Below are 24,639 nucleotides of genomic sequence, written 5' to 3'. Positions count from 1 at the left end.
TGATATTGTATTCACAATAGAACATAGACAACATATCAAATGTCGAAAGTGAGACATTTTGAAATTTCATGCCAAATATTGGCTCATTTGGAATTTCATGACAGCAACACATCTCAAAAAAGTTGGGACAGGGGCAATAAGAGGCTGGAAAAGTTAAAGGTACAAAAAAGGAACAGCTGGAGGACCAAATTGCAACTCATTAGGTCAATTGGCAATAGGTCATTAACATGACTGGGTATAAAAAGAGCATCTTGGAGTGGCAGCGGCTCTCAGAAGTAAAGATGGGAAGAGGATCACCAATCCCCCTAATTCTGCGCCGACAAATAGCAGAGCAATATCAGAAAGGAGTTCGACAGTGTAAAATTGCAGAGAGTTTGAACATATCATCATCTACAGTGCATAATATCATCAAAAGATTCAGAGAATCTGGAAGAATCTCTGTGCGTAAGGGTCAAGGCCGGAAAACCATACCGGGTGCCCGTGATCTTCGGGGCCTTAGATGGCACTGCATCACATACAGGCATGCTTCTGTATTGGAAATCACAAAATGGGCTCAGGAATATTTCCAGAGAACATTATCTGTGAACACAATTCACCGTGCCATCCGCCATTGCCAGCTAAAACTCTATAGTTCAAAGAAGAAGCCGTATCTAAACACGATCCAGAAGCGCAGACGTCTTCTCTGGGCCAAGGCTCATTTAAAATGGACTGTGGCAAAGTGGAAAACTGTTCTGTGGTCAGACGAATCAAAATTTGAAGCTCTTTATGGAAATCAGGGACGCCGTGTCATTCGGACTAAAGAGGAGAAGGACGACCCGAGTTGTTATCAGCGCTCAGTTCAGAAGCCTGCATCTCTGATGGTATGGGGTTGCATTAGTGCGTGTGGCATGGGCAGCTTACACATCTGGAAAGACACCATCAATGCTGAAAGGTGTATCCAGGTTCTAGAGCAACATATGCTCCCGTCCAGACGACGTCTCTTTCAGGGAAGACCTTGCATTTTCCAACATGACAATGCCAAACCACATACTGCATCAATTACAGCATCATGGCTGCGTAGAAGAAGGGTCCGGGTACTGAACTGGCCAGCCTGCAGTCCAGATCTTTCACCCATAGAAAACATTTGGCGCATCATAAAACGGAAGATACGACAAAAAAGACCTAAGACAGTTGAGCAACTAGAATCCTACATTAGACAAGAATGGGTTAACATTCCTATCCCTAAACTTGAGCAACTTGTCTCCTCAGTCCCCAGACGTTTACAGACTGTTGTAAAGAGAAAAGGGGATGTCTCACAGTGGGAAACATGGCCTTGTCCCAACTTTGAGATGTGTTGTTGTCATGAAATTTAAAATCACCTAATTTTTCTCTTTAAATGATACATTTTCTCAGTTTAAACATTTGATATGTCATCTATGTTCTATTCTGAATAAAATATGGAATTTTGAAACTTCCACATCATTGCATTCCGTTTTTATTTACAATTTGTACTTTGTCCCAACTTTTTTGGAATCGGGGTTGTAATAGTAGTAGTAGTGAAACCACTCCATCGCATCTCCTCACTTTCGTTCACACTTGAACAATATCAAAGTGCTTTGTTTACAAGTTTGTTTACACTATATATTTTTTTGCACTGTACTACCTTGCAGTATTTATATTTATCTGTGAATGTTTGTCTTTTACCCCGACTGGAACGCGATCATTTCCCTCGGGATCAAAAAACTTTATACTGCAGCCAGCCACTAGAGGAGCTCAGAGTCACTTTGGTTTCAATTTTGAAGCCCTGAAACGACGACCACTGTTCAACAGTAAAAATAGAGTGTACACAGTGCTCCAGTAGGGGTCGAGTTTAATTCCCCTTTCTGCCCTGCTGTGATGAGTGTGGAGCTCCAGTAGGGGTCGAGTTTAATTCCCCTTTCTGCCCTGCTGTGATGAGTGTGGAGCTCCAGTAGGGGTCGAGTTTAATTCCCCTTTCTGCCCTGCTGTGATGAGTGTGGAGCTCCAGTAGGGGTTGAGTTTAATTCCCCTTTCTGCCCTGCTGTGATGAGTGTGGAGCTCCAGTAGGGGTCGCTGTGGGCGTCTCGGTCGCGATCCGCCACACATTGAGAGAAATAGAAGAAGCCGTGCGGCAGTTTTGCTGATTGATGAGCTGAGCTCTCCGACTCTACTAATCATCTTTCCATTAAACTCTTTCTGACAGGGTTTTACCCCCACAGTTCCATCTGATCCGTTGTGGGGGATTTGAGGTGGTTAACTGCGTTCTGCTGGAAACATCAAGGTAAGTTCAACTCGGCTAACAGTGGCTCAGTCCCAAATGGGATTCTACTTCCTATGCTAGTGCACTACACAGGATATAAACTAGTGCCCTTTACACACTCTGTAGCGCACTACACAGGATATAAACTAGTGCCCTTTACACACTCTGTAGCGCACTACACAGGATATAAACTAGTGCCCTTTACACACTCTGTAGCGCACTACACAGGATATAAACTAGTGCCCTTTACACACTCTGTAGCGCACTACACGGGATATAAACTAGTGCCGTTTACACACTCTGTAGTGCACTACACAGGATATAAACTAGTGCCGTTTACACACTCTGTAGTGCACTACACAGGATATAAACTAGTGCCCTTTACACACTCTGTAGTGCACTACACAGGATATAAACTAGTGCCGTTTACACACTCTGTAGTGCACTACACAGGATATAAACTAGTGCCCTTTACACACTCTGTAGCGCACTACACAGGATATAAACCAGTGCCGTTTACACACTCTGTAGTGCACTACACAGGATATAAACTAGTGCCGTTTACACACTCTGTAGTGCACTACACAGGATATAAACTAGTGCCGTTTACACGCTCTGTAGTGCACTACACAGGATATAAACCAGTGCCGTTTACACACTCTGTAGTGCACTACACAGGATATAAACTAGTGCCCTTTACACGCTCTGTAGCGCACTACACAGGATATAAACCAGTGCCCTTTACACACTCTGTAGTGCACTACACAGGATATAAACTAGTGCCGTTTACACACTCTGTAGCGCACTACACAGGATATAAACTAGTGCCGTTTACACGCTCTGTAGCGCACTACACGGGATATAAACTAGTGCCGTTTACACACTCTGTAGCGCACTACACAGGATATAAACTAGTGCCGTTTACACACTCTGTAGTGCACTACACAGGATATAAACTAGTGCCGTTTACACGCTCTGTAGTGCACTACACAGGATATAAACCAGTGCCGTTTACACACTCTGTAGTGCACTACACAGGATATAAACTAGTGCCCTTTACACACTCTGTAGCGCACTACACAGGATATAAACTAGTGCCGTTTACACACTCTGTAGTGCACTACACAGGATATAAACTAGTGCCCTTTACACACTCTGTAGCGCACTACACAGGATATAAACTAGTGCCGTTTACACACTCTGTAGTGCACTACACAGGATATAAACCAGTGCCGTTTACACACTCTGTAGTGCACTACACAGGATATAAACTAGTGCCGTTTACACGCTCTGTAGTGCACTACACAGGATATAAACTAGTGCCGTTTACACGCTCTGTAGTGCACTACACAGGATATAAACCAGTGCCGTTTACACACTCTGTAGTGCACTACACAGGATATAAACTAGTGCCCTTTACACGCTCTGTAGCGCACTACACAGGATATAAACTAGTGCCCTTTACACGCTCTGTAGCGCACTACACAGGATATAAACCAGTGCCCTTTACACACTCTGTAGCGCACTACACAGGATATAAACTAGTGCCGTTTACACGCTCTGTAGCGCACTACACAGGATATAAACTAGTGCCGTTTACACGCTCTGTAGCGCACTACACAGGATATAAACTAGTGCCGTTTACACGCTCTGTAATGCGCCACGCACATAATCAGTTAGTTGAAAATTAATGAAGTGTTCATGTGCTCTGTGTCCTGATTATTAATAGATTATTAAGTTGATGCTAATGATCAGTGATGTCTGTTTCCATGAGGTAAATAAAGATTTAAAATGAAAAGATTTTCTCTCCTGTCTACCGAGCAAAATGTGTGTAATGACAAATGAACAAATGTTATTGTTGGGTCCTTTGAGCAAGAAGTTGATGAACATCATTAACGTTGTTACAGAGTGTTTTCACACTGGAGCCATTGTAGGGAACTGAAAATGCTTCACACACACACACAGGCTAACAGGTCTGATTTTTGCATGAGCTTCACTTTTTTAATAACATCATTATACAACACTTAGTTCTTGGTCCCTAATTTAATTGGACAAGCAGTGCTCCAAGACTTTATTATTTGCGTGTTCTCCCCGTGTCTGCGTGGGTTTCCTCCAGGAGCTATGGTTTCCCCCACAGTCCAAAGACATGCAGTTCCGTTAACATGGGGTGGCCTTGGGCTGAAGTGCCCTTGAGTAAGGCACCTAACCCCCAGCTGCTCCCTGAGTGCTGTCATATGGCTGCCTACTGCTCTGGGGATGGGTGTGTGCTCACTGCTTCAGATGGGTTAAATGCAGAGGATGAATTTCACTCTGCTTGAGTGTGCATGTGACAAATCAAGGCTTCTTCATTATTATAATAGCAAGAAGGTTCTAGGTTCGAACCTCACAGCCGATGGGGGGCCTTTCTGTGTGGAATTTGCGTGTTCTCCCTGTGTCTGCGTGGGTTTCCTCTGGGTGCTCTGGTTTCCCCCTACAGTACAAAGACATGCAGGTTAGGTAAAATCCCCAGCCACTGGGGTTGTACAAGCCAGTGCGTGCTTGGTGCCTGTCCCAAGCCTGGAAAGATTGGGGAGGGTTGTGTCAGGAAGGGCATCCAGTGTAAAACCTACAGGTTTCATAGGAGTTGAAAATCACTTGGGGCTTTGCTTGTATTCTTCCCTTGTCACAAACTGTAACACGTTATGAATATCATGGGAGGGTGGGGGTTGTAGTTTTAGAAATGTGGTCTTTTGGTCGGGGGGGGGGAGTAGTTAGGAAATGAGAATAAGGTCACGGGTCTTATGTTATTTTGCTATATTTTCTACCTTTTCTGTTGTATTTTTTGTGTCTGCCATGTTCTGTTTCCGTCCCCTTCCCAGTGTAGTGTTTTGCTTGTGTCTGCCTACCCTACCCTACCTATTGTTCTTGTGTCTACCTGTTGCAGGGAATACAGATGGAAATTAGCTAAAAGCTATACTCTAGTGCAATCCATCTTTTCTCATATATTTGAGTTTAATATCTGTTGTACATAGTCTCTAGCCTGGGAAATCCCATGCTGCTTTGCACAATCGTTCCAATCTGAAAAGACAGCATGGAAACTATGGTCTAAAGGCTCACCTGAGTTAGGGAGCCAATCAGAGAGTGGGGAGGGGTGGAAAGACGGTGACGCGTACTACTCGACAAACGGAAGCTTGTAGTTTATTTGGGACTGTTTACGGATCACATTTAACAACGAACCAAACTTGCGATCAAATTGGGACTGGAGGGCATCATTATACCTTAAAGGCACTTCTGAAAACGTAGAGTGCACCATTCAGTTTCCAGACAGGAAAGTTGTTGTGTAGCTCTGAACTTCAGTTTATAAAATTAATCAGTATGGTTTATTTGATTAAAATATGGAACCATTGATCACTTTGCCTTTTTTTTTTTAACCTCCAGATTTGAGTGGTCTCCTGTTGCCTACTTTCCTCCACATTTTAAAATTTTCCACAAGTAGATCCGACTAAGATGAAATCTGACAATATTAAATGGGAGACCCCGGAACCCACAGAGAGCTCCAGTAGTCACCAAAGCTCATCTGAAACTATTCACACAAATCAAAAAACAAAACCTCACTGCTGTTCAGAATGTGGGAAGAGTTTTAGTGAAAGGACTAATTTCAGACGACACCAGCGCATTCACACAGGAGAAAGACCGTACCGGTGCTCGCACTGTGGGAGGAGTTTTACTGAGAACGGTCAGCTGAGACAACACCTGCGAATTCATACAGGAGAGAAGCCGTACCAGTGCTCTGAGTGCGCCAAGACTTTTAGGCAGAAGAGTAGTCTCACCAGACACCAGCGTATTCACACGGGAGAGAAGCCGTATCAGTGCCCCGAGTGCTTGAAGAGGTTCACGCAGAGCAGCAGCCTCCGACAGCATCGCTGCAAACCAGATCAAGCCCATGACTGCTCAAAATGTGGAAAGAGTTTTAAACATGCCCTCAGTCTGCAGTTACATCAGCGTGTTCACAAAGGGAGCACGTCGTATGACTGTGTGCAGTGCGGCAAGAAGTTCACGAGCCTGAGTACTCTGCAGCGCCACCACCACATCCACACCGGGGACAAGCCCTTTCAGTGCTCACAGTGTGAGAAAAGGTTCATCGAGAACTGTAAACTCATAAACCACCAACGGATCCACACAGGAGAGAAGCCGTATCGGTGCTCGTGCTGTGGGAGGAGTTTTACAGAAAGGCGGTCTCTCCATCAGCACGTGCGTGTTCACACCGGAGAGAAGCCGTATCGCTGCTCGGAGTGCGGGAAATGCTTCAACAGAATGACTGCTCTCCGAGTGCACCAGCAACGCCACACAGGAAACAAACCCTACCGCTGTCCTCAGTGTGGAAAAGGCTTTACGACACACAGAAGCTTCCGGCAACATCAGCACATTCACACAGGAGAGAAGCCGTATCACTGCTCATACTGTCAGAAGAGTTTTACACAGTGGGCTACCCTCTATAAACATCAGCGTGTTCACACCGGCACCAGTTTCCACCCAGTGCACACGTTCCAGCTACACCAGCATGTGAACGGTTAACCGAAACCCCGTCGCTGCTCAGAGCGGAGGACGTTTTAGGAGCACGAGCCACCTCTGAAACCCCAGCGTGTTAACGTTGAGAAGCCAGATCACTACCCAGAGTGCGAGAAGAGTTTCAGCAGCACAAGCTTGTTCACAGAAAGAGGTTTCACTTGCCGGGTTTCTGTTGCAATTTTGTTCACAATAGAAGTGATGCAGGGCTCGACATTAACGGTAGTCCGACTGTCCTGAACAAGCAAGCGTTTAGTCCAGACGAGTCAAATCCCCATCTGCCTGTCCGACAGGACGAGTTGAATATTTGTTGAAAATCACCATTTTTATAGTAATTAGAGTTACACCAATAAAGTTCCAACAAAACCAGTTCAATCCCCTCAGTGATCCACCCATGGTACTGTTTATGAAATTCCAGGGAAGTCGAGTAGTGTGCGTGTGTAAAAATAACCATGTCATACAGTCTAATTATAGATTATTAGACTTCACTGAAATCTGAGAAATAGTGATCAAATACCTCAATAAAATAAATCTCTGTGGTGAATCTTCATTTCAGTGCATTTTTCTTTTGTATGGTTCACATTAACCATCACAAATGTGGTAAAATATCTTGGGGGAATTTTACGACAGTGCCGAACTCAGTTTGTTTTCATTCAGTGTGATTCTGTCCCCCTCATCATGTCCAACTCGTTTTCTTTAAATTAATTTATACTTCAGGTTTTACTGGATTAATCAGGATTTAACTTTATTTCCTCCAGAAGCTTTGAATGTGGGTGAGTCTAACTCTTAAAACTGCACATCAGGTAATGGGTTAGAACACACACACACCATAATGGGGCTTTGGAGAGTTTCTGTTTATTGTTCCAGTTAAAGTTGGAGTTTTATGGAAAAATTATAAATCATTAAAGCGGAATGATCACTATACCTGCTTTTAGATAAACTTTGTTGATCACGTTCCTTTCGTTAAACTCGTAAATGCATCGGAATAAAAAGGTTTTGATCAGGACGAGTGAGAAATCACACTGGTGCTCCGACTGGACAAGTGGATTAAAGAGTTAATATCGAGCTCTGATATTTAAAACATTAACAGAATGTAGCCGTGGTTGGTCTGTGTTTTGATTATGTGATTTAAAGCTGGGCCTCGCCTCTCCTGCGCTTTTTTCCGTTTGCATTTGCTCTTCATGTCATGCATGTGACTTAAATGTGAAAATGTGTTTCCATTTAAATTTTGCAAAAATATTGCTTTATTAAATCTGAAAAACCACCTCATGCAAGTGTGAAAGCATTATGCTAGCTTTGACTTTTTTTTTCCCCTAAATTCACGATTCCATTACTTTTTTTGTTATTGTTCAGTTCACAATTTCAAATTGCACAGTAAGCAGGTTAATGGAAATACTGTTACATTCACCACTGAAAGCACAGGGCCATTTAGTGTTTTCATCTTAATGCAAGCCATTACATTATTATGCTGTCCACTTTATTAGGAACACCCCGACGTCCACCTGCTGTTTTCTGCAGTTCTCTAATCAACCGGTCATGGGCCACCAGCACAATGCATCAAACCATACAGACACAGATTAATGTCTTCAGGTAACGTTCATTCCAAACATCTGAAGGAAGAAAAAAATCTGATCTGTGACTTGAACCATGGCGTGGTTCTTCCTACATGGACTGGTTTGAGTGTTTCAGAAGCTGCTGATCTCCTGGGGTTTTCACACACAACAGTCTCTAGAGTTTACACAGAATGGTGCAGAAAACAAAAAACACTGAGTGAGTGAGCGACAGTTCTGTGGGTGGAAACAAATGCCTTGTTGATAAGAGAGGGTCAGAGGGAAATGGACAGGAAGGATATAGTAACTCATATAATCACTCTTTACAACTGTGGTGAGTAGAAAAGCATCTCAGCATCCAACAGCAGAAAGAACACATTGGGTTCCACTCCTGCAGCCAAGAACAGGGGGCTTACAATCGACAAGAAATTCCTATTAAAGTGGCCGGGGAGTGCATGAGTTCTTTTCTATTGTTGAATAGTTCAGTTAGAACTAAATCAGGCAATATGCACAATACACCTCGGGCCTCTTGGCTTAAAGTAGGAAAATAAGAATTGATGAATTCCATAAATTGAGTCCAATGAAACTAAAGTTTTCCAATTCCAGAAATTATTTGACAAAGCGGGTCCAACGAGAACTGTTTGTATAATGTACAGCTAAAAAGAGTAACAGTGAACAAAAGATAGTTCAGGGTATTCAATGGGCCTCGTTCATCAGCGTTTTAGTAAAGTCATGTTGAAATTCTGAAAACTCATGTCTGGAGGACAAACGCTCTGTGAAACGCATTGTGGTAGCATGAGGTCGTAATCTAAAATAAAACAGCTCAAACAGAGACACATGATTGTTTCAATGGGAAAATAAAAATGAACCTCTTCCTGGTTTCACTTTTGGGCCCCAGCTTAAATATCCAACATGTTTCTGAAGATTCACTTCTGTCCCTCTGATAAGCTCCTGTTCTGAAGAATAATATTAACTGATTAATTCTTTACTGTCATTGCACATTACAACAAAACACTGAGGGCTCAGATCACAGCAGCATATCAGTAAATATTATTGTAGTAATAATATTCCAGTAGTCGTTGTAATAATAATAATAATAATACTGGAAAAGAGAGAATGTAAATCCCTCCTTCAGAAACCTGTCACTTGACCAAACTAGCTAACGACTAAACTGGACATTTAAACAGACCTTTAGCTGATATTTTACTGAGTAGATTAAAAGAGATTAGGTGTCAGAACTGGACTTTATTCTACACTTTAGAAAGTGTGTGATGTTGAATTTATTTGAGTTTAATTCCCCTTTCTGCCCTGCTGTGATGAGTGTGGAGCTCCAGTAGGGGTCGCTGTGGGCGTCTCGGTCGCGATCCGCCACACATTGAGAGAAATAGAAGAAGCCGTGCGGCAGTTTTGCTGATTGATGAGCTGAGCTCTCCGACTCTACTAATCATCTTTCCATTAAACTCTTTCTGACAGGGTTTTACCCCCACAGTTCCATCTGATCCGTTGTGGGGGATTTGAGGTGGTTAACTGCGTTCTGCTGGAAACATCAAGGTAAGTTCAACTCGGCTAACAGTGGCTCAGTCCCAAATGGGATTCTACTTCCTATGCTAGTGCACTACACAGGATATAAACTAGTGCCCTTTACACACTCTGTAGCGCACTACACAGGATATAAACTAGTGCCCTTTACACACTCTGTAGCGCACTACACAGGATATAAACTAGTGCCGTTTACACGCTCTGTAGCGCACTACACAGGATATAAACTAGTGCTGTTTACACACTCTGTAGCGCACTACACAGGATATAAACTAGTGCCGTTTACACACTCTGTAGCGCACTACACAGGATATAAACTAGTGCCGTTTACACGCTCTGTAGCGCACTACACAGGATATAAACTAGTGCCGTTTACACGCTCTGTAGCGCACTACACAGGATATAAACTAGTGCTGTTTACACGCTCTGTAGCGCACTACACAGGATATAAACTAGTGCTGTTTACACACTCTGTAGCGCACTACACGGGATATAAACTAGTGCCGTTTACACACTCTGTAGCGCACTACACAGGATATAAACTAGTGCCGTTTACACACTCTGTAGCGCACTACACAGGATATAAACTAGTGCCGTTTACACACACTGTACACAAACAATCAGGACTCATTTGGAACTCCGCCCCTTACAGTGAAACGTTCATGTGTGCAGTGAATGAATGATTAATTGGCTAATTAGTAAATTGATGCTAATAGTAATGAAGTTTTCTTTTATTTAAGCTGCACACTGGGGTTTGGTGAATAGGGCTGTGGGTCACTGACAGCAAGTTTAGTTCACTTGTTTTCATCAGTTAAGCTTAATGAGACTCTTAAAGTGCATATTCTGGATCAATTTTGTTTTTGTTTTTTTATATGAAAGTTTGTCCCTTTACACGCTCATCCAGAAGGGTAATTTTGCACAAGGCCATCTGTCTACAGCAGAAAAAAATAAAATAAAACGCGTTTGGAAAAATCCCAAGGGAGTCTGGAGCCAGATTGGTGACGTCACCTGCGGAAGCGCCAGCAGGCTGCGCGAGCTTTGCACGGTTTCAGTGCACAGCCTGTGTAGACCAAGCGCTCCCATTTCTCTCTCATTGTCCGGTCTTTTGGGAAACGATGAGTACTAATCCCATCATGATTGGTGTTGCTACACCCTCCTACGATACATCTGTTAACCATTTTAATAATTACACGATAACGTTGAAGAAATTTGCAGAAAACCACCAGGTCGTTTTCTCATAAACAAACCAGTGCTGATGTAGGATTCAGAGGGAGGCGTCCCGCACGCAACGTCACGAAAATCAGTGTTTGCCGGGAAATCCAAATGCCAAGTTTTTTCAGAGGCGGGCCAATTCGCCTCAAATGGCTTGATTTCAACTGACTTTTTCTGGTATTGCGCAAGGGAAACAAACTGCACAGAATGTGACAGATATTTGACCAAAGTTTAATATAAAATAGGAGAATTACACTGATCTTGCTCCTGAATTTACCCGTGATGTGCACTTTAACAGTTTAATGTAGTCAGTAATGGAACATGGCCAAAAGAAGCAAAACAGGACAGTTTGGGTAAGAAGTTTACTCAGTTCACTTCACTGAGCTTTAATGAAATGACCTTTACATCAGTTCCAGTGCAACAATTCTTTTAACCCAAACTGATGCAGTGAGTAGCTTCTCATTTCTTAAAGAAACATGTTGAAGGCGTATCCCGCAGTCATGGAAGAGACATTTCTGTGTTTTAGAAGCTCAACTTTATTGTCCTGCATCAAGCAAAGAAAACAACAAAGGAGATCTGAGCTGAAATGACTGGAATTGGGTGAAGAACTGGCCAACACATCATTAACACCTGGAAGGCTCGACATGAACCATCAACTTCACAGAAGAAATGTTGGGGGGGGAAACAACAACTCTTGACTGACTCTGATAAGAGATCACTTACACACTTGGTGAAGTCAAATTGTAAAAAATAACGGAGTAGAACTCATGGCTGTATTTTAATCGTGAAATTAAGATCATATCCACTCGCAGTGAGATGAGAACACTCAGGATTGGGAATAAGCAGCTGTGTTCGTAAGAAACCCACGTGTTAGTGAGACTAATCAGGAGAAAAGGCTTCAGTTTGCTTGGGAGCATAAAGATTGGACTCTGGAGCGATTGGAAAAAGTCATGTGGTCTGATGTGTCCAGATTGACCCTATTCCTGAGTGATGGGCATTTCAGCAGTGTGGGAAATAAGGGCGGATGTTGACCGGTAATTTTCGCATTTGTCCGTCTGTATTTCAGAAGCATCAAACCGGATGGCCCATGAAAAATTAAAAAAATATGGGTCTAAAGGGATGTTCACATGGCACATATTTGCATCGATGCTGCACCGATGTATTTTGTTGCGATATATCTTACACCGGTGTAAATTTTGTGGAGCGTTCACATGTCTCAAACCTGCTTACTAGAGAGAAGCGTGTTAGCACCGGTGCAGCCCCACTTGCGATCACACGGCAGTTTTTGCAACTGTGCTATACGATAGTATAGTAATAATGCGGAAATGAAATATGCGCATGCGTGAAAATGTACTTCCTTTTCCCGGTTGTCATGGCATCACCAAGCACCGGGAAAACAATGTGGATGAAGACACCAGTGTTGCCAGATACTGCTGACGTTTTCCAGCCCAAAATATGTTCAAATCCGCCAAAATGCACTTAAAACCGCCCAATCTGGCAACACTGGAAGACACACAGTTCTGTTGTTGATATTTGCCATTTTGGAAGCGCAAAATACCAGGATGCAAATTATGCAATGCCCGTATGTAATCAACTCTTTTCACACGTAGCGAGTCTACCCCTGTAGCGTTCAGACGTCCCATTTAATATCGGTGCTGCCCCGCAAACTAGCATTTACTCCGGAGTAAATTTCTTAAACCACCTCCCGAGCAGGGTTAGATTTGCACCGGTTTAAGCAGCTTTCAGGGGCTGCACCGGTATAACTTTGTACCGTGTGAACGCTCTACCGGGGCAGCCCCGGTGCTACACCGGAGTAAAAGTTGCCGTGTGAACACCCCTTAATCTACTTCTAATTTTCTTCTAAATGTTACACTTGGCAAATACATTATGTTGTAACATGGCCTGAGAAACGTGGGCCCCCGTGGGCCCGAGTTTAAAATTTCATAACTCTGCCACGGATGGTCCTAGCCCTGCCAAAACTTACAAACACCTCCCTCTCTGTGAGCTTTTTCGAACCAGCCAGGCACAGCCCGCTACGACTCTGCTTCAGCCCCTTATTTGCCCCTGAAACCCCCACGCAAGCACTGCTTGCCGAAAACTTTAATATGAGCCCTGGCTCGAGCAAGCATTTAAAAATGTATAACTTGGCCATCGATGGACCCAGCCCTGCCACACTTTACAGGCACCTCCCTCCCCCTGAGCCCTTTCGAATGAGCCCAGGCGCCATCTGATCTGACATCAGGAGTGAGCATGGCTCGCAGAAAACTTTAACATGAGCCCTGGCTCCAGCCGCTTGTGCACACGGGGATTTAAAAATTCATAACTCGGCCACCAAAGGTCCTAGCCCCGCCAAACTTCACAAGCATCTCCCACTCTGCGAGTGGCACACTAAATAAGACAATAATACACTCAGTATTCACTGTTGTTTCTGTTGCACGACACACTTGAACTAGTGTTTTAGGGTTGACAGTATCTGACTGATCCAGTCAGTTGTTTGAGTTCAGTTTACATGAAACTTTGCAGTACAGTATTATGTTAAATGCCAAACTGCCAATCAGTGGTTGTGCATTTTTTTTCATTCATAATAAGAATGACAGTCGTATGCTTTGTAGGATGTAGATTTTATATTTTAAGAGTTTTTATTTTCTTCTATTTTCCAAGTTCTAGTCCAGCAGATTTGAGTCTGAATGCCAAATGATCTGACCATGTCTAGTTTTGAGTCATTTTGTTACAAAGTTACTTGGAATCTCAGACTCAATTTTAACTCTTATGTAAGAATCGTATTGTTAATTATTAATTTTTTTTTTACAGACTTATCAACATGGTATGAAAATAGTCATTGTTGACATAATGGTTCATGAGTGTTGTTATAGTACCTATACGAGTTCTAGTAATGCCTCTGTCACAACCAGCCGTACGCGCTCCTACGGCCGGTCTACGTGCAAAAAACGCAAGAAACGCATGGAGGGCGCGCGTGTGACGTGCTGATTTTCAAGCCGTAGACCGGCCGCAAAGGTTCTTTGTCATGTCAAACAAACTCTACAGGCGCTTACATTTTTTTTCAGGTTGCAAGACAAACTTACGGCCAACGTGCGTCTTTCTCCACGAACAAAAAAAACGCAGCGATTTGGGAAACGCCAAAAATCGCACGTCTGGTTGTGACCAAGGCTTAAGTTGTAACCAACTGGAACATCCTTGCCCCCCCAAATACTTTTTTCTAGATGTGGAACTGACCTGTGTGTGTGCGCGCTATTGTTTTCTTGGGTAGAACTTTTAAGCAGGTTTTTTTTTTAATCTTCTGACTTTTTTTTTTTTGTCAATTATATTCAATTTGTAGTGTAATTAGCAACTAATGTCTTGTGTAATTTGGCCTTTGAAGATCACAAAAGTGTGCCTGGAAATGGCAGAGAAGCATCTCCAGGTATCTAAAGCCCTTCAGACCTCTGGCCACATTGTTCCGGGCCTTTGGCCCGTCATTCAGACAGGCTGAAATTTGGACAGACAACATTTCACACTCGTTTGTCCTGTGACAGTCTGCTTAAAATTCCTTATTTCCCCCAGTGTGTCAGGGTAAGAAGGGAAGCTCATGAAGCGATGCCCCATCATGCATAGTGTCCACTGTCCAAGCCTCTGGAGGCAGTGCGATGATCTGGAGTTAATTCAGTAGGTTCCACTCTCCTGTAGTTGAGACGAGATCTCAGAGAAACATTGATGTGACTCTGTATAAGGTTGATGAAACTGTGCCATGGCAAATGTGTGTCATGCTTAAAGGCAAAGCAATGAAATATTAGTGCAACTTTTTTTTTTTGGCCAGACTGTGTATTCATGCCTGAGTTTAAAGCAGATACACAGAGCCATGGCCTCACTTTTCGTTTATAAATGCCTTGAGACCTCAAGAATGGCACAGGAATAGTTTTAAGTGTTAACAATAAATCTAATATAGTAATTTTTACAGTTAAAGTGATTTATATAGGTAGCGGTCTGAGTGAATGACTTTGACATCTGTGATGTCACAGCAGGAAGTCTATCGGTCTCATCGCCATTTCCGCTATACTAAAACACAGAGCTGACTGCAACTCCGATCCTCCATTTTGAGCTAATTTATCGCCATGCCACGTAGATGTGTTGCTGGCCGGTGCAGCGACACGACAGAAACTGGATTTATGTTGCATTCACGGCCCAAGAATGTTCAAACTGCCAAGATTTGGACGCGTTTTGCAAGAAGTTCACGGGCACATTGGGCGCCTACGAAGTGGTCTCTCCTCTGCTCTGCACATTTTACTGAAGACTCGTACGAGACCTCTGATCTGTTGAGGAGCGTTGGCTATAAGCCCGGATTGGAAGAGGGTGCAGTACCAGCAATTAAAGGAAAAGAAAATTACAAGTAAAGGAAAGTAAGTTCAGTGGCACCAGTTCTCCCAGAGTGTGAGCCCAGGGTTGCTGCTAAAACCTGGGATGGAACGTGACATTATCACTTGGGCAGTGACCTCCCCGCGGTTGTTGCTAAAACTGGTGACGTCCCGTCCCGGGTTTTAGTAATTGCCTGAGCCGAGCAGTAATGGCGGAATACACAGTATGGAGCAGGGATGCAAACAGCGCGCCTTTTGGCGGATGTCGCCTATTTCACGGCTGAATCGCGCAGATCCGATTTTTTTTTTTTTTTTTTTTAGGGGGGGCGTTGGAGTGTCTGATTATAATTTCAAAGTAAATTCTGTAGTAAAATTACTAAATAAGCAAATGCTGTTACAGTCCATGAAACAGGAAGTATAATACTGTTTTTTTTCCCTCATACTTCCTATCTTTCATGGACTGTAACGGCATTTGCTTATTTAGTAATTTTAATACAGAATTTACTTTGAAATTATAATCAGACACTCCAACGCCCCCCCCCCCAAAAAAAAAATCGGATCTGCGCGATTCAGCCGTGAAAAAGGCGGCATCCGCCAAAAGGCGCGCTGTTTGCATCTCTGATGGAGAAAATGGAGAGTGAGCAGCAATATCTCGCCCTTGCGTGGAAGAAGCGAATGAACGGAGAACTGACTGAACAACTGAAAGTCAGATTGTTTTGAAACAATCGGCCACAAGATCGGCCTTCAAGAAGTGAGAACGCAGACGGGTAAACGCCGACTCTCATTTGGATACAAAACACGTTGTTTACCTGCATTTAGATTAATCCATGTAACTTGTATTGTGTGTTTAAGTTAGCGGTATAAGATTATTTAATTTGCTTCAGAATGTGATTGTCTCAGTTCATCTGATTATTTAATGAGCCTTTTACGGTTTATCAGTGAAAATGCATGCATGTACATGTATGTTGCACAAGTTATAGCACCCATCCTGTTTTAATGAGAGTCAACCCACAATCAGTGAACTCAAATCAGTCTTAGTTGAGCGAGTCGGTAACGCTATTTCTTACTTTCACCATAAATGTTTATTTATATGACTTTGGTCTATAGCTGTAAAAGGCCTCGGCCTTAAAACCGGTTCCTGCTGTGACGTCACGCGCTCAGGGCTGGCTGGCTCAGCGCCAATCACAACTTTGCAGTCGATTTTAACTCTCATTTATATATCCAGCGTAAATGAGTACACCCCCAATATCTCAATGAACACAATTTCCAAAATGTTGACAAAGTTTAATATAACATCTGTTTAACTTATAACGGGAAAGTAAGGTTAATAATATAAACTTAGATTACACATTTTTCAGTTTTACTCAAATTAGGGTGGTGCAAAAATGAGTACACCCCACAACAAAAACTACTCCATCTAGTACTTTGTATGGCCTCCATGATTTTTAATGACAGCACCAAGTCTTCTAGGCATGGAATGAACAAGTTGGTGACATTTTGCAACATCAGTCTTTTTCCATTCTTCAACAATGACTTCTTTTAGTGACTGGATGCTGGATGGAGAGTGATGCTCAACTCGTCTCTTCAGAATTCCCCATAGGTGTTCGATTGGGTTCAGATCAGGAGACATACTTGGCCACTGAATCACTTTCACCCTGTTCTTCTTCAGAAACCCAACAGTGGCCTTAGATGTGTGTTTAGTCATGTTGGAAAAGTGCACAACGACCAAGGGCACGGAGTGATGGTAGCATCTTCTCTTTCAGTATAGAGCAATACATCTGTGAATTCATGATGCCATCAATGAAATGCAGCTCCCCGACACCAGCAGCACTCATGCAGACCCACATGAGGACACTGCCACCACCATGTTTCACTGTAGGCACCAGGCATTTTTCTTTGTATTCCTCACCTTTGCGACGCCATACAGTTTTGAAGCCATCAGTTCCAAAAACATTTATCTTGGTCTCATCACTCCAGAGTATAGAGTCCCAGTAGTCTTCATCGTTGTCAGCATGGGCCCTGGCAAACTCTAGGCGGGCTTTTTTGTGCCTGGGCTTTAGGAGAGGCTTCTTTCGTGGACGGCATCCATGCATGCCATTCCTCTGCAGTGTACGCCGTATTGTGTCACGGGAAATAGTCACCCCAGTTTGGCTTTCTTCTACTTTAGATAACTGCAGTGAACTTGCATGCCGATTTTCTTCAACCCTTCTCATCAGAAGACGCTCCTGTCGAGGTGTTAACTTCCGTGGACGACCTGGACGTCTCTGTGAGATGGTTGCAGTTCCATCTTTCTTAAATGTTTGTACCACTTTTGCTACAGTATTCTGACTGATAAGTAAAGCTTTGCTGATCTTCTTGTAGCCTTCACCTTTGTGGTGTAAAGAAATTATTTTCTTTGGGGAATTCTGAAGAGACAAGTTGAGCATCACTCTCCATCCAGCATCCAGTCACTAAAAGAGGTCGTTGTTGAAGAATGGAAAAAGATTGATGTTGCAAAATGTCGCCAACTTGTTCATTCCATGCCTAGAAGACTCGTTGCTGTCATTAAAAATCATGGAGGCCATACAAAGTACTAGATGGAGTAGTTTTTGTTGTGGGGTGTACTCATTTTTGCACCACCCTAATTTGAGTAAAACTGAAAAATGTGTAATCTAAGTTTATATTATTAACCTTACTTTCACGTTATAAGTTAAACAGATGTTATATTAAACTTTGTCAACATTTTGGAAATTGTGTTCATTGAGATATTAATTAAATGTTACTTTTCAAAGGGGGTGCACTCATTTACGCTGATATATTACACACACACACACACACAGAGTGGTGCTTGAAAGTTTGTGAACCCTTTGGAATTTTCAATATTTCTGCATAAATATGACCTAAACCAACATCAGGTTTTCACACAAGTCCTAAAAGTAGATAAAGAGAACCCAGTTAAACAAATGATATAAAAATATTATACTTGGTCATTTATTAAAATCTGATGTTTTAGGTCCTATTTATGCAAATATAGAAAAATCTAAAGGCAGGGTTCGTACACATTTTAACCAAAAAATTTCCATGACTTTTCCATGAGTTGGCCACAAGTTTCCATGACTACGCATAACCTCTAAAATGTCAATGTATGTATTAATTCTGCCTTCCGTAGAAGTCATGCATTATGTTCATTGTGACTCAGTTATTTGTACAGTCAATACTGCCATATTGTGGACTAAATGTGCAACTGCAAGATCTGCATAAGCCTCGATTTCTAGCACTGGAAATTTTCAACACTGGAGCCTGGGACATAATTTGTCTTTTTACAGCGAAAGAATTATAAAGAATAACTATGCATGCAAATGTGCCATCATTCAGCTGTTAGCTAGCTGTCTATGGAATCAATTTTGTGCCAAAATGTTCATACAATACTTTTGAAATATCAAACAAAAACAACAAATTAAAATACAAAAAGTAATTATTTTTTTTAGACTGGCAAACAAATTATTCGTGTAATCGTGCAAAAGATCAGTATTACTCTTCAGAAACCTTTTATTTTTGTTTGACGTAATTTATTTTGGTTGCGATTCCAGCTCTCTCGTTTGCGCTCCCTGACTTTTTGCTTGCAGTTTTGGCGCAAACTTCATGTGTGGGTGGGCTGTCCAGGAATGCATTCCCATTGGGTAACTTGTGTTTGACTGACAGCTACGCTCAGCGATTCCCCGGAGGCTGTTGCAGCCATTTCCTACTCGGATTCTGGCGGACTGTTTGACGAGTGACCGATCCATTGACGGTAAACAAGGATCGAGTGGACTTCAGTGGCGACTATGATATTGAATTTACACTTTGTTGAATTAATTCAATATCATAGTCACCACTGGATTGAAGACGGAAACTAAGTGAGCTTTGATTACCTTTAGCGCCCAGAATATCTCCGCAGTAAGCGAGTCATTTCTAGTCACAGCACTTGAAAGCGTTCCTTGTCTCAAAGACAAAGTGGCAGTAATGCAGGTGGATGTGGGTGTCGGCGTGTAAGGTTGAAAAAAACTGGCGATTGAGTTTGCTTGGCGGGCAGTGACTACAGCTTGGTGCTTGGTGCCTTTGGTATGACTAGTAAGAGCTGCTTCTCCCATGTTAGCTATGTCAAATATTTTACTGCACAAGACACATTTGGCTCTTCCAGGGTCCTCTACCCTCTCCAACCACGATTTGTATTTTTCGGCATGAAGCCAGACATTATTAAACGTACATTTCCCTGGCATTGTGTACTTTGTCTCTTGGCATAGTACAAGCCACGCGATCTGATCTAAAGACTGAGGGAAGTTTACATTGCATCTAGGCAACGCACGTCACACGTGATATGAACAGTGGCCGGAGGGGGGAAAAGCGGATCAGTAATGATCTCCGCACTGGCCGGTTAATCAAATCAACACACACGATTTTCTTATTATAAAGTTGTTTACAATATACAATAACCAATTTTAAATCACATTGTCTGTTCACAAAGGAAGGCGGATAAATTCCATAACTTTTCCAGGGTGCTCGTGTTTCCAGGAGTATTCCAGTCCTGGAAAACGACATCAATCACATTCCATAACTTTTCCATGACCGTATGAACCCTGTAAAGGGTTCACAAACTTTCAAATATGCAGCATACAAGAGTCAAGGATGGAGATACTATCCACTCAGAAATGTATTTTTTAAAATAAAAGTTCTATGTATCTCCTTTAAGTAAAAGTTAACATTCACCCTAACCCTAGCTGTTACGCCAGTACAAATCTGTACACATTTTTATTGAAATAGATCCAACTAAATCACCAAATGAGCTGTGCCCTGCAGTGTCCGTCCCAGCGAGAGTGTATTCTCCTCTCATGCCCAGTGTTTCTTAGCCTCCAGATCCACCAGGAGAAAAGTGATTTACTGAGAATGAATGAATATCTGGAGCTGTAAAAGGTGGTGATTGATTGTTAGGGCGGTGTCGAGCCAGCTATGACCAAGGAAGGAGTACAACCCCAAGACCTTTCATCAGCAGCGTCCTGTAGGGCCCGTAAAATCATGATGTTGGCTATGAGCTTATTGTAAGTATGAGGTGATCTGGACATACAAGGTGTTCTGAAATAGCACAGTAATTGATCCAAATCTGTAGCTGTCCATGACCCTGCTCAGAATAGGAGCTCTCTGGAGGTTATGCAAGGAGTCGTCTTAAAAGAAATGAGTTTATTCCTTTGGCTCATGTTTTTGACTTACTAGCAGAGCAGAATGTAATCCATGTGACCTTTTTTTTTTTTTTTAATCACTGGAACAATGTTCTTTTTAAAAACCACTGAGTCGATGTCATGCCATGGAGGAAAATTCTCTCCAGAACGTAGCAGTCAGTTTGCAGACACACTGTCAGAAATAGGGGTACAGTAGGAGTCCATTTCTGTCCCCCAAGGTACAGTCTACACTAATGTACCTCCTGCAGCTTATTATTGGACCTCAAGGTAACTATGTACCTTTTTAAGGGGCAAAAAGGTACATGTATGTTCCCAAGCAGGATATAAAGGGTACAAATGAGTACCTTATGCCTCAGTCACAACCGGCCGTACGTGCTCCTATGGCCGGTCTACGTGCAAAAAACGCAAGAAACGCACGGAGGGCGCGTGTGATGTGCTGGTTTTCGAGCCGTAGACCGGCCGCAGAGGTTCGTCGTCATGTCAAACAAACTCTACGGGCGCTTATGGTTTTTTCAGGTTGCAAGACAAACTTACGGCCAACGTGCGTCTTTCTCCACGAACAAAAAAAAAAAAACGCAGCAATTTGGGAAACGCCAAAAATCGCACGGCCAAAAAAAAAAAAATTGTACGTCCGGTTGTGACCTAGGCTTTAGGAGGGTACTGATCCAGTGACAAGCTTGTGTATCCCTAAAGGGACAATAATGCACTTTTGTTCCTGCACTCTCGGGAAATATTCATATTGCGAGTTTTATTTGTTAAAAATATTTAACCATTGCCTTTTTTTCTGATGTAGATATGAGTGGTGCCCTGTCTTCCCCCGTCGTTCTCTTTCCTACACGTCTAATATCCCTCTGTGAGAAGATCAAGAGGTTGAACTTAGGATGAAGTCAGAAGAGATTAAATATGAGAATGTGGAACCCACAGCGAGCCTGAGTCACCAACGTCCATGTGGTACTTTACACACTAACACCTCTTACAGAAAAAAAGAAAGTCACTACTGCTCACAGTGTGGGAAGAGTTTCAGTCAGAAGTCTCACCTGGGGCAACACCAGCGGATCCACACGGGAGAGAAGCCCTACCTGTGCTCGCAGTGTGGGAAGAGCTTCAGTCAAAGCAGCAGTCTCAAAGAACACCAGCGCATTCACACAGGAGAGAAGCCGTACCACTGCTTACAGTGCGAGAAGAACTTTACGAGCCAGAGTAATCTCCAGCGCCACCAGCGCGTTCACTCAGGAGAGAGACCGTATCCGTGTGCGCAGTGTGGGATGAGTTTTACACAAAGCAACGCTCTCCAAAAACATCAGCGCATTCATACAGGAGATAAACCGTATCGCTGTCTCGAGTGCGGGAAGCATTTTAATCGAGACGACTCACTCCAGCATCACCTGCGTAGTCACACTGGAGACAAGCCCCATCGCTGCTCTTGGTGTGGGAGGAGCTTCACGAAGCGCAGCAGCCTCCATGTACACCAGCGCATTCACACCGGCGAGAAGCCGCATCACTGTTCGCACTGTGGGAAGAGCTTTAGGGACCAGAGCAGTCTCCGCCAGCACCAACGCATTCACACAGGAGAGAAACCCTATTACTGTACAGAGTGTGGAAAGCATTTCACCAGCCAGAGTAATCTCCTGCGACATCAGCGCGTTCACACGGGACAAAAGCCATACCACTGCTCAGTGTGCGTCAAGAGTTTCAGTCAGAACGGTAATCTCAAAAAACACCAGCGTGTTCACTGAGCAGAAAACCAGAGTCGTTTTCAGCAATGCGCACACAGTGAGCGGATCAATTAAAACTGCTGGTTTTAGGTCAGATGGGTCGTTTAAACTCGGGCTGCAGTGGTACGGACACACCCCGACTACAGACTTCAAAGGATGCTGCAAACCCCCCAGTCATGTTGGTTAATGAGTGTAACTGATGTTTTAGTGTCTGTGCATGCACAGTTGGATAAAAAGTCAGAATCTGATCAGCTATGGGAATAAAAACGAGTTTCTGCCATGCTCACAAGATTGATGACGTGAAACACAAGCTTGAGTGTTGGAAAGGTGCTAAAGAAACAGAACTCCTTCAGTGCTGTCGTCTTGTTGAAAGATTTGTTTAGATTTCTTAGTTACATTGATTTTAAAGACCCACTGACAGTCATTTCGTATTAATTTTTAAACAAACAATATATGACTCCAAAGATACATTCTGGTTTTAATTCTTGGTTTAACTGTCCGTTTTAAACATCAGAAGTAATTTTAAATTTCGCGCCGGGAGATTGACCTGGGCTCATTCAGAGATGCCGGAAGTGACGTCACATCAGTGTGTCGTTTTTGTGATATTGAGCTGTGGTTTTGTGATTTCCTTGCGTGAAAAAGTTAAATGGCGTCTAACCAAAAAGGGATGATATGTGTGGCTTACGGGTGTTCTAACACCACGTCGGAAGGAGTGAAATTCCTTTCCTTGGAAAAAACACCCTGAAATAGCAAAAGAGTGGGGAAGAAACGTTTCCAAAACAGGTGCGAACTGGAAGTCAACAAAATGGTCACGTCTCTGTTCAGCACATTTCGAGGAGCACTGTTTCACTTTGTCGTCCAGAACTCGAAGAACGTTTGATCCAACTTATCCACTGGTGTTGGAGGAGTCAGCTGTGCCGACGCTGTTTGACAGGCCCGGGCCGAATCAATCTGTCAAAAGAGAAACAGATGACAGCAGACCCCCGAAGGGGCGGTCAGAAAGCGAAAGTCCGGTGGTGCCTTTGCCAAAAGAGAACGAGCCAGGGTACGCGGCTATGTGTTGCTATTCAGTACATGTATGTTGTTTAAAATTTGTTGTAACGTCACAAATGCGTCTTATACCATTGCATATTACTTATCAATAGGCCAAAGCAGCTAATACCAGTAATGTACAACAACTGAAAGGCCGATACCTTGCTTCATATATTTCAGGGATGCAAACAGCGCGCCTTTTGGCGGATGGCGCCTTTTTCACGGCTGAATCGCACAGATCCGAATTTTTTTTAGGGGGGGCGTTGGAGTGTCTGATTATAATTTCAAAGTAAATTCTGTATTAAAATGACTAAATAAGCAAATCCGTTACAGTCCATGAAACAGGAAGTATAAGGATGAGGAAAAACCAGTTTAAATGGGGAAGCTGCGCACATTTGCGCAGTCCTGCCGCTCAGGCTACACAAATGTGCGCAGCTTCCCGATTTAAACTGTTTTTTCCTCATCCTTATACTTCCTGTTTCATGGATTGTAACGGATTTGCTTATTTAGTAATTTTAATACAGAATTTACTTTGAAATTATAATCAGACACTCCAACGCCCCCCCCCAAAAAAAAAATTCAGATCTGCGCGATTCAGCCGTGAAAAAGGCGCCATCCGCCAAAAGGCGCGCTGTTTGCATCCCTGATATTTAGTTAGGATAATATACATGATATATGTGTGGAGTGATATAAGATGTCATCCGGCATGTTTTGAAAGTTTGTGAACCCTTTAGAGTTTTTGATATTTCTGCATAAATATGACCTAAACTTCTGGTAGCTACTGTATCTAACATGATCTAACAGGAGCTTAGACATGATGTTTTTTGGAGTGGGACCAATAGTGTGCCGTGACCAGGACCATATGTTTAAGACATTATGCTGTTTAAACAGAATCTTTAATAGACGTGAGGGCAGACAGACAATCTCGATAGCTTCCCTGCTTCATGTTTTGTTTTCATGCAATCCAGAACAACGTACACTGATGTGACGTCACTCGCCCTAGCGGCAAAAACGGGCAAATGGCTCATGGCGCTTGTAGAAGCCGGGGCAAAAAACACAATCGGCTCTGAAATTCTTGATTTTCTACAAAGACGACCCTTTATTCAAGCTGAGTTTTGGATATTTTATTTCACAATACAGCAATAAAACAATAAATACACACATTACGTGGTGTAAAAAGTTGTCAGTGGGTCTTTAATACTTAAATATCATTCTTCAGCTGGATTAGTTAATGAGTTGGTGTCCAAT

The 24,639-nt window shown here is 42.9% G+C and overlaps 2 protein-coding genes across 2 annotated transcripts in view; one reads left to right on the top strand and one right to left on the bottom strand.

The window, feature by feature from the left end:
- The window catches only part of LOC132884670 (zinc finger protein 850-like), a 107,419-nt gene that overhangs the window by 48,086 nt on the left and 34,694 nt on the right, over positions 1 to 24,639 (bottom strand). Inside the window, exons 7-8 of the mRNA XM_060918506.1 lie at positions 22,030 to 22,272; positions 21,682 to 21,765 (exon numbers count right to left, since the gene is read on the bottom strand). Coding sequence (XP_060774489.1) covers positions 21,682 to 21,765; positions 22,030 to 22,272 — 327 coding nt within the window. The remainder of the gene's footprint in view (positions 1 to 21,681; positions 21,766 to 22,029; positions 22,273 to 24,639) is intronic.
- LOC132885550 (gastrula zinc finger protein XlCGF26.1-like) lies at positions 1,992 to 23,655 on the top strand. The gene is made up of 3 exons (XM_060920313.1): positions 1,992 to 2,278; positions 5,675 to 6,761; positions 21,632 to 23,655. The coding sequence occupies exons 2-3, from the start codon at positions 5,744 to 5,746 to the stop codon at positions 22,378 to 22,380; spliced, it is 1,767 nt and encodes a 588-aa protein (XP_060776296.1). The 5' UTR covers positions 1,992 to 2,278; positions 5,675 to 5,743; the 3' UTR covers positions 22,381 to 23,655.

Source organism: Neoarius graeffei, chromosome 4 (assembly GCF_027579695.1).
Source record: "Neoarius graeffei isolate fNeoGra1 chromosome 4, fNeoGra1.pri, whole genome shotgun sequence".
Classification (NCBI taxonomy): Eukaryota; Metazoa; Chordata; class Actinopteri; order Siluriformes; family Ariidae; genus Neoarius; species Neoarius graeffei.
The sequence above is the reverse complement of the archived record's forward strand: the minus strand, read 5'-3'. Positions and strand labels throughout refer to the sequence as shown.